The sequence below is a fragment of the Cladophialophora immunda genome, assembly GCF_000835495.1.
Source record: "Cladophialophora immunda strain CBS 83496 unplaced genomic scaffold supercont1.2, whole genome shotgun sequence".
Taxonomy (NCBI): Eukaryota; Fungi; Ascomycota; class Eurotiomycetes; order Chaetothyriales; family Herpotrichiellaceae; genus Cladophialophora; species Cladophialophora immunda.
This window is the reverse complement of record NW_015622542.1, coordinates 1,175,227-1,186,693: the sequence shown is the minus strand read 5'-3', so window position 1 is coordinate 1,186,693 and position 11,467 is coordinate 1,175,227. Positions and strand designations below refer to the sequence as shown.

Below are 11,467 nucleotides of genomic sequence, written 5' to 3'. Positions count from 1 at the left end.
GCCACCATTTGAGCTTGACATCTGTATCCGCAAGCAAGCGCTTTAGCCTCCGAGCACCAACTGCGGACTCTATTCAAGTTGGAGCTCATCTTTGACCAATGGGCCATACGTTGGGTGGACATTTAGTTGCTCTTCTTGTCGCCACCGCTGGGGTTCATTTGGTTGTACTTGACGCTCAGTTCGTCGTATTCCTTTTGCAGACCTTGCGCTTGACTCTTCATTGCCTCAAGTTCTTTGTCCTTCTTTTGAAGTTGCTTCTTGAGTTCACCAATCTGGTCCGCCCGGTATTCTCCGCTGAGTTTCTCTCCCTCTTTGCCGCCAGCGCGCTTGTCGCCTTCATACATCTTGACCTTCTCTTCGAGGCGAAGGACATCAAGGATCATGCCGTATGTGCGGTTGAGGATGAGGGAGAGGAAAAGAGTAAAGCCGGTCAGGTACATGTTGCGTTGAGAATAGAACTTGCGGGCTTGAACCTCCATCCGCTCAGAACCTATTGCTGCTGCACGTCTGTTCCCGTCAGTGATGATCTTTGTGCTAGCCAGATGTGATCTTGTGGCATACCCTGCACCAGTAGTGTCCTTTGATAAAGCTGCCATTTCAACCTGGACTCGGTAGACTCTGTTGACACTGTCGAGGAATAGGATGAGGATGAAGATGAAGGTGATCTTGTGGAGTGTCAGTCGACTTCAGGTCATCTGGGCTGAAAATGTGGCATACCTTCATCCCATACTGTATCTTGGCTACGAGAGGACTTTCGGATATGAAGTTGAACATTTTTCGCTTGACTGTGAACGGCATCGGGACGATGAGGGCCAAGAACAAGACCATCTCCGCCACCAGAAGCATGAATACCTGTAAAGACTTGTCAGCTTCAGTAGTCCGAGGTAGCTGCTACACAGCAGCACAGGGAAGATTGACAGACCAGGCTGTAGTAGAGCGTCATGTTGGCGAATTGATTTGGATGGGATTCCTGCTTTCAATCTTGCAAGAATTAGGGGTATTGGAGGGACGATGTCAAAGAGCAGAGTGCGCAGAGACAGCGATTCAAGGGCACAAAGTATTGGGATGTAGTACTTGTAGAGCAGAGAGGACACGAATTGCAAGTGGAAACCAGACAAGAAATAAAAGGCCACAGTCTGCAGGCGACCAGTGGTAGTGGTGGTGGAATTGTGTGGGCCGGTTTGTTGCGTCACTGTCGAAACAGAGTGACCTGAAAGTGGTCGTCAGCTGCGACAGGCTGCCACAGTGGCTGCCCACCAGCTGCAACACCAGGCGCGCGTCATAAGTGCGCAGTAGGGGTGTATGTCTCGCCGGACTGGCTTCTATGGCGGTCCGTATCTGCTTACTAGCGCAGTTATGCTTCTCTAACCCCCGGAGCCTCAACTTTACGAAGACAGTCCATCCTGCGACACACACAGCGCACCATCTCGAGCCATAGCATTCACTACATATTTGCTTAATTGTCACCATAGCAGAGGGGATATATCTCGTTGCAAGCCCACAATCCTTTCAGTCTTACCGACACGATCGTTATGCAAGGCTGGGCATCACGATCTGTTGGAATTGAAGGACTCGACAAGACTGGAACTTCTTTTGGGCTTAGCACCTGATAATAGGACTGATTTCTCTGTGGTGGTAGAAACTGGCATTGTAGCTCTATCTCAGAGTTCATTACGCCGGCTGCCTCTACCAGACGAGGCATTTGGCTGTCACTACCTATCCTTCGTAATATTTGCAGATAAGCTCATTCATCCCCGGCCTCCCCACCAAGGTTTCTTGCGTTGAAAGCATTGTGCCGGACCACCCAGTCAAAAGTGCGAGAAGAAGAAGAGAGGATTACAAACGCAACGCGGCAGAGCACAGCACAGCACAGCAATTCCTCCGAAGGCAGCCGCGGCAAGAAAAGGATAACGAAGTCAATCAGTCCACTTGCTTGTCCTGCTGGAACTCGAGCCCGTTTCCTTCCACGACTCATCCATTTCGATTTCCAGGGAAACCTGTAAAATCCAAAAGAACGCCGTGCGTCATCAGAACAATGGCAAAAGGCGGTCGACATAACCCGTAGCTGGATCGATGTGGTGCTTGTTGGCCGATTTGGATGGTACAGTCATTATCCCATATTCACTTTTCGGCTCTCGGAGAGAGACGGAGGACTTGTTTACGTCGTAGAGGCTTTTGGAGTAGCAAGGTGTTTTATGCTAGCATTCCTTCGATTCGATGGTTTGCTAGCCGAGGGATGTCCCGACGTGTCCATCCTCTCCTTACCATTCGAATTCCCCTTGACCCTTGTGGAAAACGTACCTGATTGCAGAACAGGTCAGTATCACATTACCATCTCAAGTAGCCGATCCAAGGAAGTACAGCAGAACAAAAAGAAATCGAAATCAAAGGACTTACTCGTTTCCCTCAACCCTCAAAATACCGTCCTTGAGGATGCACTTCCACTTATTTTTGACCCGCTGAACTTTATCATAGGTACAGAGCATGACTTGATCCGTATTCTCGCCATTCTCCTCGTTTGCAGCCAGATCGTCAGGGTCATCCAGATCGGAGTTGATGGCATCCTCATCCTCATCTCCATCATCATCGTCACCTGTCGCATCGCCCTGTGCGCGGCTGATGCTGGTGGTATGTGTGGTCGTCTCCGACGGGACAATTGCCTTGAGGTTTCGGGTAATAGCTTTGCCTGGAATTGTACGTTCATCGAGAGGTGTCAGAAGACCACCGCCTTCGAGCTGTTGTTGCTTCGCATGGAAGTGAGCACGCATCAAACGATCAGCTTCAGCACCATGAGCAGCAGCGAATGCTTTTCGTTGAGCGTATTCTGTCTCCCAGTCGTCACGAGCGTCGCACGGTCCGTCTGTCTGGCCTGCATTGACTGTGGCTTGTGGTGGAGGCTTGATGTCGGCGGTATAGTCCTGAATATCGGTGAACGCAGAACCAGAGTCTTCCTGCTTGATGTAGTTGCTCGAGGGTGCTGCAGATGGTTGCATGGGTACACGAGGTGGATTGCCGGATTGAAGTTGGGCGATTTGAGGTCCAGCACGTTGACCAAAACTCTGGTGAAGATTCATGGCCGCTCGATCGCGAGCTGTCAAGGGCTGACCCTGCTGGAAAGAGGGTGCCTGATAGGGTCGAGGAGGAGGGGCTACTTGTTCAATAGGATAGGAGGGTGCATTGTTTTCGGTCTTGATGACAGGCGCTGAAGGGGCGGCCTGTTGAGATGGAGGAGTGCTGACATTGGTTCCATTGCTTGGTAGCGTTTGAGGAGTGGGTTTCGCGTTGCTGGGAACCGTGCTTTGCTCTTTAACAGCTGGAGCTGGAGGAGGATCCCACGGAAGCTGCGCGACCTTGAGACCAGAAAGCTTCTTCTGCCATTCCTGTAGCGAAACTTGTCAGTATACCAGCCAAAGCGCCATACTAAAACGGAAACGGGGGATGCGCTGGGTGCACAAGCCCAGAAGGGACTAGTGCAGGACACGTGGGTGGGCTGATGTGGTGCGCGGCGGTGGCGTCCAAGGCGTATAAAAACAGGCTATGGGTCAAGAAGGGGGCGCCTTCAAGAACCTTCCGATCCCCGCCTCGCCTCGCCCGCTGCCCTCGCTCACTCGCCCTCCTCCCACCCAGCGCGCTGCCGTCTGCCTGCGACGAACCCGCCGTCCCATGTTCACACAAAAGGATTCCTTGTCTTTGCCTCCTCCCATGTACCTTTCTTGCACGGCATCCTGAGTGTTGATGGGGAATGATTTTGGCGATGGAAAAGATACAGTGTCGTGTGCGGTCGATGGCTGTAAGGGACTTACCGATCTCAGCAATTCAAGAGTAGCCAGCTCAACACCGCCTTCCTCAAAGTCTTGCCGTGACGCCTCGCAGACGTCATTTATGACTTTCGCATAGACGTCGCCCTGATGCAGGTGATATGATTAGCCTTTAGATGGACCCAGAGGCAGACTGCGCTCAACGGATTGAGTCTCGTTTGGCGAGGCAAGAAGACGAGAGTGAAGCCAAGAACCAAAGATGCGAGACACTCACCACCGAAGCCTTGGACATGTTGCGGTGGTGATAAGTTTGATGCTGTTCAAGCTCTCTCTAGTCCTCAAGTCTGTTGATGTGCCAGTCTGCGCAACTGGGAGATGGCGCCGGGTGTAGATGTGGTGGTAGTGAGGAGGAAGTGTCAACAGACTGGAGTTACGGCAGACTGAGAGCGTCGAGGCCGTGACAGGTTAGAGTTGCGCTGGAATTCACCTCTCACTAGACATTTATAGTACATCCAAAGAATCGCGGATTATTCTTCAAGTAAATTCCAAGGACTGCAAAGGAGAGTGAAGTCGATCTAACGTGATGGAATGTGAGGTGGTGAATCAGGCGTGATGGCAAGTTCACAAGAGCAAGAGAAGTGATGACCCCGACGCCCGCAAACCAAGGCTTGGCCTGGCCACTGGACACCCTTACCAGACCTGCACTTCGGGGGCCTCTGGCTAACCCAGCTAGTTAAGCGGCTAGTGAGGCTCTACCTGGCGAGCCCTACAAGTAGTGATCACCTTCAATACCGCGCATCACGCTCCCACCTCCATGGTCTCAATCGCGAATACCTAGGCTCAATCAATCCATCGTCAACCAGTTTTTCAAGGTACGCTTATCTTCTTGAGAAAACTGAGATAACTCTCGCACGACTCCCGGACATCAGGCATTCTAGGCTCCGTCACTGATCTGCGCTTGCCAGCGACCATGGCCTTCAGACCCGCCCTCATCGTGGTCGACATGCAAAATGATTTCTGTCCGCCCGTACGGAAAGCCTGCACGAATACTTTCATACTCATCGTTGATGCTGATATGCATAGGACGGCTCACTCGCTGTCTCGGGAGGCCGAGAAATTGTGCCACTGATCAACAGGCTCCTTGAGTCACCCAGTTTTGCCTTGAAAGTCGCCACGCAAGACTGGCATCCAACTAACCATGTTTCGTTTGCGGCAAACCATCCTGCCCCAGACAACAAACCCTTCGAGTCATTTGTCACCGTGCGCAACCTAGTTGGCAACAATCCAGACGAGACGATGCAGCAAAGACTGTGGCCCGTCCATTGTGTCCAGGGTACAAAAGGCGCTGAGATCGTTCCAGAACTTGATCTCTCCAATGTACGTTTCACTGTCCAGAAAGGCCAAGATTCCAGGGTTGAAATGTACTCTGCCTTCTCCGACTCCTTTGGCAACTTGACGTTTGGTGCTGGAGGAGTAAGTCACGACCTTGCAAAAGAACTGGCGGCTGAGCATATATCCCACGTTTATGTTGTTGGCTTGGCTGGAGATTATTGTGTCAAAGATACAGCTCTTGGATCGGCAAAGGCAGGCTTCACCACCTATGTTATAGAGGAGGCCCAACGATGTGTGGACCCCAGCACGTGGCTCGATGTCAAGGGTGCTCTAGCACAGGGCTCCGTCACTGTGGTCAGTGTGGACGGCGATGAGGTTCGGCGGGTCCTCGGCTCCTGAAGTCAATCTTGTCGTGTCGATCCCACGAGAATAGATGTGAAGCAGTATGGATTCTGAAATCCCATGCCTTCAAGTGCTGTTCTTGTCAGGCTGCAAGCTGCGATCTAAGGTAATCCGTTTGTTCAGTATGTGCCGGTGTCTGCTTATTCCCTGTCATGAAGCTATTGCTTTCACGGCATTCTCGAGCGCTGGGGCGATGTGCAATACTGGACGAACACTGCCATGAATCAGTATGTCGTCGTATGTCGGCTGGCACGGTTGTGGACAGAGTCGCCTTCTGCAGCTCTTTTTTGCAAATTCACACACACGAGACCTGCTAAACTGCAAATCTGGAAGATGTGGGTTACTTCTTTGCGTTTTAGGGTCAAGCTGGACGGAAACCCTATGGGCGTCCTAGCTCCTGAAGGGGTGTAGTGATGATTGTTTGAAGATGTCTACAGGAAGTTTGAGACCGATCATATCATCTTACGCTACTCAGTTGATTTTCTTTGCCGAAGACACTACATAGTTCAGAGCTGCGTAGCTCACGAGTTTCGATGTCCTCTATGTCCCTGGCTGGGGTTCTTCAGAGTTCGTCGTAGTCAATCAGCCGTGGTACTGTCTGAGGCAGGTCAGGATTCCGCTTCGACACACGGGTCATAATTTCCTCCCGTTGTGTTCTCGTAAATAAAAGATTGTCTTCTTCATGAGCTGTTGCACTGCCAGATAGCTGTCTGCTGTTGAGCAATGCAGGCACAGCAGCTACAATGACCCGTATTCATGTCTCGGAATGGTCGATACCCATTATCAAAGAGACTGAAAGAAACTCGGAACGGAGCAATTGGTGACGACGGAAAGATTCATGGTGGAATAATGTGGCCAATCATGCAAAGGTGTGGGATGCTGGTCAGTGTTACACCCCTGTGTAGCATTTCCTCGCTGTGATCTTGATGCCTCAAGTCCCAGATCCGCCATTTGAATCTCTACACCCAGGGAATAGTCGACAGAACTTCTAGAGAGTACAGGCTGTGGGCAACATCGAGCTTGCGGAGGAAATGCCACATTCGGTCCATCCTACACCACGGGAAAATACGCCCGACACAAGTAGAGAGCAAGACCTCTCAAGACTCTGGTGGAATATCAATGTCCCGCGGGAGCAGTGGACCGAAGAGTGCCCGCCATATCTGCTTGGGCAAAGTGAGAAGAACATTGGGATCCTGAGCCGCAAAGATGAGGAATTTGTCCGATTTACTTGGCAACAAGTTGAGGAACTAGTTCGTAAGTCTTCCTTTTCGTGAGGCTGCGAATAGATTGCCAGGTCCAGGAGATAGTGTCGCGAGGATCCGAAGTCAGCAGAGGACGACCCGTGAATCTGGCATGAAGGCAACACTCAGCTACGACAATGATACCTGACACATCTTCTCACACAAGGGACGAACACCATTCACCGATTCCAGCGACCATCAAGCCAACTCCGGGGTTACCTTGCCTATGTCTACCATCTCAAGAAAACCTACGGCTCTGTTCTCTCATACATCCAAGAACACCGCCTCAATTGGCCCACCATCACTCCCAGTGGAGATGCACCGTTCAGCAATCCTTCCGACTACAAGATTTTATACAACGACTGGCCGTACTTTGTCGAGGACGGGATAAAACATCTCGTTGTATGGACGAAATTTCAGATCGACGAGGTGGAGGAGACGGGAGAGGTGACCCCAGAGGCGACGAGGCAGATCGACGAGTTCATCCGAAAGACGTTTTGTGAGGGAGAAGCTGGAAAGAGGATAGAGAGGGAAAGGATCGTATGGTTTAAGAACTGGAAGAGTTTGAAAAGCGTACATGCGTTAGGTGAGTTGAGATTGTCCCAGGCGAGAACGTGGTTGAGGATGAGTTGGTGACTATGAGCGGTTGTGCCTAATCTGTGACTGCGACAGAACATTTCCACGTCATGCTTCATCAACCACCGGAGACACTCATTGAAGCCGTTACAGAGGGAGATCGGCCTACTTGCGAAACCTGGATGGCAGCGATGAGTTGAGTTGGTGAGATGTGTTCTTTGTAGGTCCAGGCTGTTCAGCACGTTGCGTGGGACGGCGCCATCATACCGAGGGAGGGTAATATAGAATACACTTGAAGGGAAAGACTAGAATCCGGGATGCTCAGCATGAGCAGCATTAGATGGCGAGTTCCCAAATTCAAGGGATTCATGAGTAACCAGCGACTCGGGAATAACTGTGGCCGGATGCCTGCTGCTCCTTGGGATTCTGCAATTTGCGGCATGCGGATGACGCAGCATTTTTTGCTTTGTTCAGTTCTCCACTTGTGCTCGGAAACCCGCTGCGCCTGTCCAGTGAACAACGGTTCGCGCGCAGGTAGAATCTGCAAATTCCCCTCGAGTGGAAATAGGCGTCTTTTTTAGATACTTTACTCATCTGCCAGCTGTGTCCCCGTAAACCTGCACGGTCGTCACTGAGCTCTTGACTCTGTCTCCTCGATTGCTGCAGTTGACCGTCGACCAGTGTGGCTTCCAAGACCGTTCGTATCTGCCCAGCAGAAACCTGATCTCTTCCCCCCCGCCATATCCGACCCTCCACGACGTCATATCACCACCGCCAATTCCTTGCTCTACCCATTGTTCCCCCTCCGCAGTACAGAATCCTCGCTCGTGCATGAGGGTGGATAATGGACAAGATGAAGCACTCGATAGGTGGAGCGCTGCGAAATCGCAGCGAGTCCAAAAGTATGGTCACAGCCCCTCAATGCGCGGTCACTGCGTCAGGCTGACTTGAAGATTCAGGTAATCGGTCTTCCTCAGAGGATCAACGAGAAGCCACCGATGAGGACACTATGGTTATCGAGCCCGAGCAGGGGAACAGTGGGTTCAACTCGACAATCGCTGAAGAGATGGCGGTGCTGACGACATGAATAGTCCTTTTACACATCATCTCGCAGTTGCGCCCGGGCGCCGACCTGTCTCGGATCACCCTCCCCACCTTCATCCTCGAGGAGAGATCGATGCTGGAAAGAATAACGAAGTATGGTTTGCTCCAACGAAACAAATATGGACCACAACTCACGAGTACCCCTAGTTTTATGGCCCATCCTGATACACTCCTCCCAATGCCCTCCATCGACGACCCGATTGAACGATTTGTCTCGGTCGTCAAGTTCTATCTTAGTGGCTGGCACATTAGACCTGCGTACGACATCCTCCACATTCCAGATGAAATGGCGACGCTGATAATCTCCTAGTGGCGTCAAGAAGCCCTTGAACCCGATTCTTGGGGAAACATTTACTTGCTGGTGGGAATACCCGGACAAGACGCGAGGCTACTACATCTCGGAGCAGACCTCGCATCATCCACCGAAGTCTTCGTATTTCTTCATGGCGCCGCACCACCATATTCGGGTTGATGGTACTTTGAAGCCCCGCAGTAAGTTTCTGGGCAATTCGGCGGCCAGCATGATGGAAGGTATTTCGTACCTGAGATTCACCAACCGAGGGAAGTCCAAGGGCGGCGAAAAATAGTATGTTTGGATCCCGAATCTCACTGGATTGTGTTTCTGATTGCAGCAGCATCCTAACACAACCCAATATGTACGCTCGAGGGATTCTTTTCGGTAAGATGAAATATGAATTGGGCGACCATTCGTATGTGCGATGTCCGGAAAATGGGTTGACCGCAGACATTGAGTTCAAGACCAAGGGCTGGGTCGGAGGCACCTACAATGCCATTGGAGGGTCCATCAGAAATGAGCGGACGGGAGAAGTCCTCTACGAATTGTCTGGATACTGGTCCGGAGAGATGACCATCAAGGACACCAAGACTGGCCAGAAAAAGACCCTCTTTGATGCCACCCATGCCAAACACGCCCCGCCCTTGACCCGGCCACTCGAAGAACAGGGAGACCGCGAATCTCAGAAACTTTGGAAGTCGACAATACAGGCAGTGCACGCGAGAGACCATGAAGTTGCTACCACTGAGAAAGCAAAAATTGAAGATCGCCAGAGGGAAGAGGCCAAACGAAGAGAAGAATTGGGTGTTGAGTGGAAACCTAAATTGTTTCGAAGAGTGGATGCACGACCTGGATCCTGTGAAGAAGGCGAGGAGGATCTGGAGTGGATTATCAATGCACATCTGTGAGTTTGTGTACTGCTCTATCCTTGTCTTTGACTAATGGCCTCGTTAGGGATACAAAGACTGGTCCGGAAGAGCTGATCGAAAGGATTCTTTCGATAGCTCCTATACTTCCGGGTCAAGTTGAAAACTCTGAACAAGACACAAGGCGCCACTCTTTCCAGTATCACGAGCGTACATCCCACCAAGCAGCAGGTCAATCCGGCCACGGCCATCTGCACGCCTCGGACAATCTGATCGATTTCGATTCCCGGCCACCAAGCACAGCACCGCCGGAGAGCCACGCGAAGCAGCCAAACTCACAACCACAGCAGACCTCACACCAGCAGACAGCGAATCTGATGGATGATGACAATGATATGTCGCACATGAACAGTCAAATGTCGAAAATGAACATGCATGAAGCAATGGTGCCGGAGGGTCAAAAGCCACTGAGGAGAGCAGACACAGACACTAGCGAGGTGGATTTGTTCGTTGATGCAGAAGGCTGAGGGGCCGCAGAAAAGAGCTGTTGAATGAGAGTGATGCGCTTTGACATGCCCTTGCCCTCGACAGAGCTGGAGGGCGGGAGGAAACTTAAGGTCATCCTCGTCCATCTCCATCGGCACACGATCTCCACGACAACGAGGATATAGAGAGACAGTGGTCAGAATTGTTCAAGACGGACTGGCGTTGAGAGCATGTTCTAGAGTGCACCTACAGAACAAGCACAAGACCCCTAATGCAATTTTATGAAGGCTGTATTGGTCTGCAAGTATGGCGTAGCTTCACGAGCTCTTGCCTTCCAACCTGGGAGGCGTTGCCACGTACCTGCATCCAGAAGCCCGAGTATTACCGAAGCCCGAGCGGCCACTAGCAAATCAAATGAGGGGAATCGGCTCGTGCCAGCGCTAGTTAGGGGCCCTTAAACCTCTCTGGGACAAGCGACTTGCGGAGGATAAAGGCGCCTTGGGGACAATCAGCAGGTGCGGGGAAGCCCTGGAGCCTGCCCGACGCCTAAACCACCCCCTTGACCGCCGCACCCTGCCTGCCACCCTGCCGCCGGTGCTCGGTAACTGCAACAACCTTGGAACGTTTCATGTGATTGCCCTTGCGCAGCCCGACCAGTGGGAAGGTGCCCAAAAGCTGCTTGAAAGGTCGGTTGCAAGGGGCAAGTCAGCTAATATAATAACCGGCGCACCAAGTTCGGTTCAATTCCATCCTCAACCTCCTTCTTCCTCATAATACACCGCGACTCTCTCTCTCCGTGTGCCTTATCAGAGGTCAACACCTATCCTCCCTTAACTCTCCACTCTGCATAGCACTGCAAGACCCTGTACCTTTGATTAACTTCGTTCAGCGACTGGACATTACTCGCTCGCATCCTCTTCCACCAACCCGGAGTTTGAGCGATACATTGCCGAGCGTTCTCACTTTGACTCGGTTCAACAGTTGCAAACGACGACGCTGTCCGCAGCAGACTACGCTTGACTCGTCCCCAGACGTTCATATTCACCACAGGTCAAACGTCAAGTAGACGCCTAGACTCCTGCCCTCGACGCACCCCAACAATCAAGTCCGTTGCGCCTACTCGTCCGCCTCGATTACTGAACAAATCAGCGAACACAAACTCGCAACTTCAGCACCACCTCATACAAAAGACAAGGAACAAACAAGCAGCGACAATGCAGACCCGCACAATCCTCGGCGTCGGTGCCCTCCTCGGTGTCGGCGCGTTGGCGGTCACCCAGCTGTCCATCCAATCCCAGGATCGCCAGTACAAGAAGACTCTCCAGTACATGCACGATGGTCGGGAGAAGATCCAGGAGCGCATGAATCAGATGGCCAACAGCGTGACTGGGAAGAAGTGATCGATGG

At 51.8% G+C, this 11,467-nt stretch overlaps 6 protein-coding genes across 7 annotated transcripts; 4 read left to right on the top strand and 2 right to left on the bottom strand.

The window, feature by feature from the left end:
* Positions 1-122: 122 nt before the first annotated feature.
* Positions 123-943, bottom strand: PV07_02759 (uncharacterized protein; the record flags this gene model as incomplete). Its single annotated transcript, XM_016389391.1, has 4 exons — positions 123-507; positions 562-665; positions 718-852; positions 923-943. The coding sequence occupies 4 exons, from the start codon at positions 941-943 to the stop codon at positions 123-125; spliced, it is 645 nt and encodes a 214-aa protein (XP_016251293.1).
* A 616-nt stretch (positions 944-1,559) lies between these two features.
* On the bottom strand, positions 1,560-4,367 carry PV07_02758 (uncharacterized protein). Its single transcript, XM_016389390.1, has 4 exons — positions 4,033-4,367; positions 3,804-3,905; positions 2,398-3,380; positions 1,560-2,301 (listed from the first exon to the last, which is right to left on the bottom strand). The coding sequence occupies exons 1-4, from the start codon at positions 4,048-4,050 to the stop codon at positions 2,262-2,264; spliced, it is 1,143 nt and encodes a 380-aa protein (XP_016251292.1). The 5' UTR covers positions 4,051-4,367; the 3' UTR covers positions 1,560-2,261.
* A 174-nt stretch (positions 4,368-4,541) lies between these two features.
* PV07_02757 lies at positions 4,542-5,960 on the top strand. Of its 2 annotated transcripts, XM_016389389.1 has the most exons (3): positions 4,542-4,630; positions 4,724-4,785; positions 4,842-5,960. In XM_016389389.1, exons 2-3 carry the CDS (start codon positions 4,729-4,731, stop codon positions 5,487-5,489), a joined length of 705 nt encoding a protein of 234 aa, XP_016251291.1. In that variant the 5' UTR covers positions 4,542-4,630; positions 4,724-4,728; the 3' UTR covers positions 5,490-5,960. The 2 variants fall into 2 exon arrangements, with proteins under 2 accessions (XP_016251291.1, XP_016251290.1); XM_016389388.1 differs by having other exon boundaries at positions 4,542-4,785.
* Positions 5,961-6,467: 507 nt separating this feature from the next.
* Positions 6,468-7,736, top strand: PV07_02756 (uncharacterized protein). The gene is made up of 3 exons (XM_016389387.1): positions 6,468-6,746; positions 6,900-7,319; positions 7,406-7,736. Exons 1-3 carry the CDS (start codon positions 6,524-6,526, stop codon positions 7,507-7,509), a joined length of 747 nt encoding a protein of 248 aa, XP_016251289.1. The 5' UTR covers positions 6,468-6,523; the 3' UTR covers positions 7,510-7,736.
* Positions 7,737-7,826: 90 nt separating this feature from the next.
* Positions 7,827-10,385, top strand: PV07_02755 (uncharacterized protein). The gene is made up of 7 exons (XM_016389386.1): positions 7,827-8,211; positions 8,269-8,346; positions 8,401-8,506; positions 8,561-8,671; positions 8,724-8,999; positions 9,049-9,612; positions 9,663-10,385. Exons 1-7 carry the CDS (start codon positions 8,154-8,156, stop codon positions 10,099-10,101), a joined length of 1,632 nt encoding a protein of 543 aa, XP_016251288.1. The 5' UTR covers positions 7,827-8,153; the 3' UTR covers positions 10,102-10,385.
* Positions 10,386-11,274: 889 nt separating this feature from the next.
* Positions 11,275-11,460, top strand: PV07_02754 (uncharacterized protein; the record flags this gene model as incomplete). The annotated part of the gene is made up of 1 exon (XM_016389385.1): positions 11,275-11,460. One exon carries the CDS (start codon positions 11,275-11,277, stop codon positions 11,458-11,460), a length of 186 nt encoding a protein of 61 aa, XP_016251287.1.
* Positions 11,461-11,467: the final 7 nt, after the last annotated feature.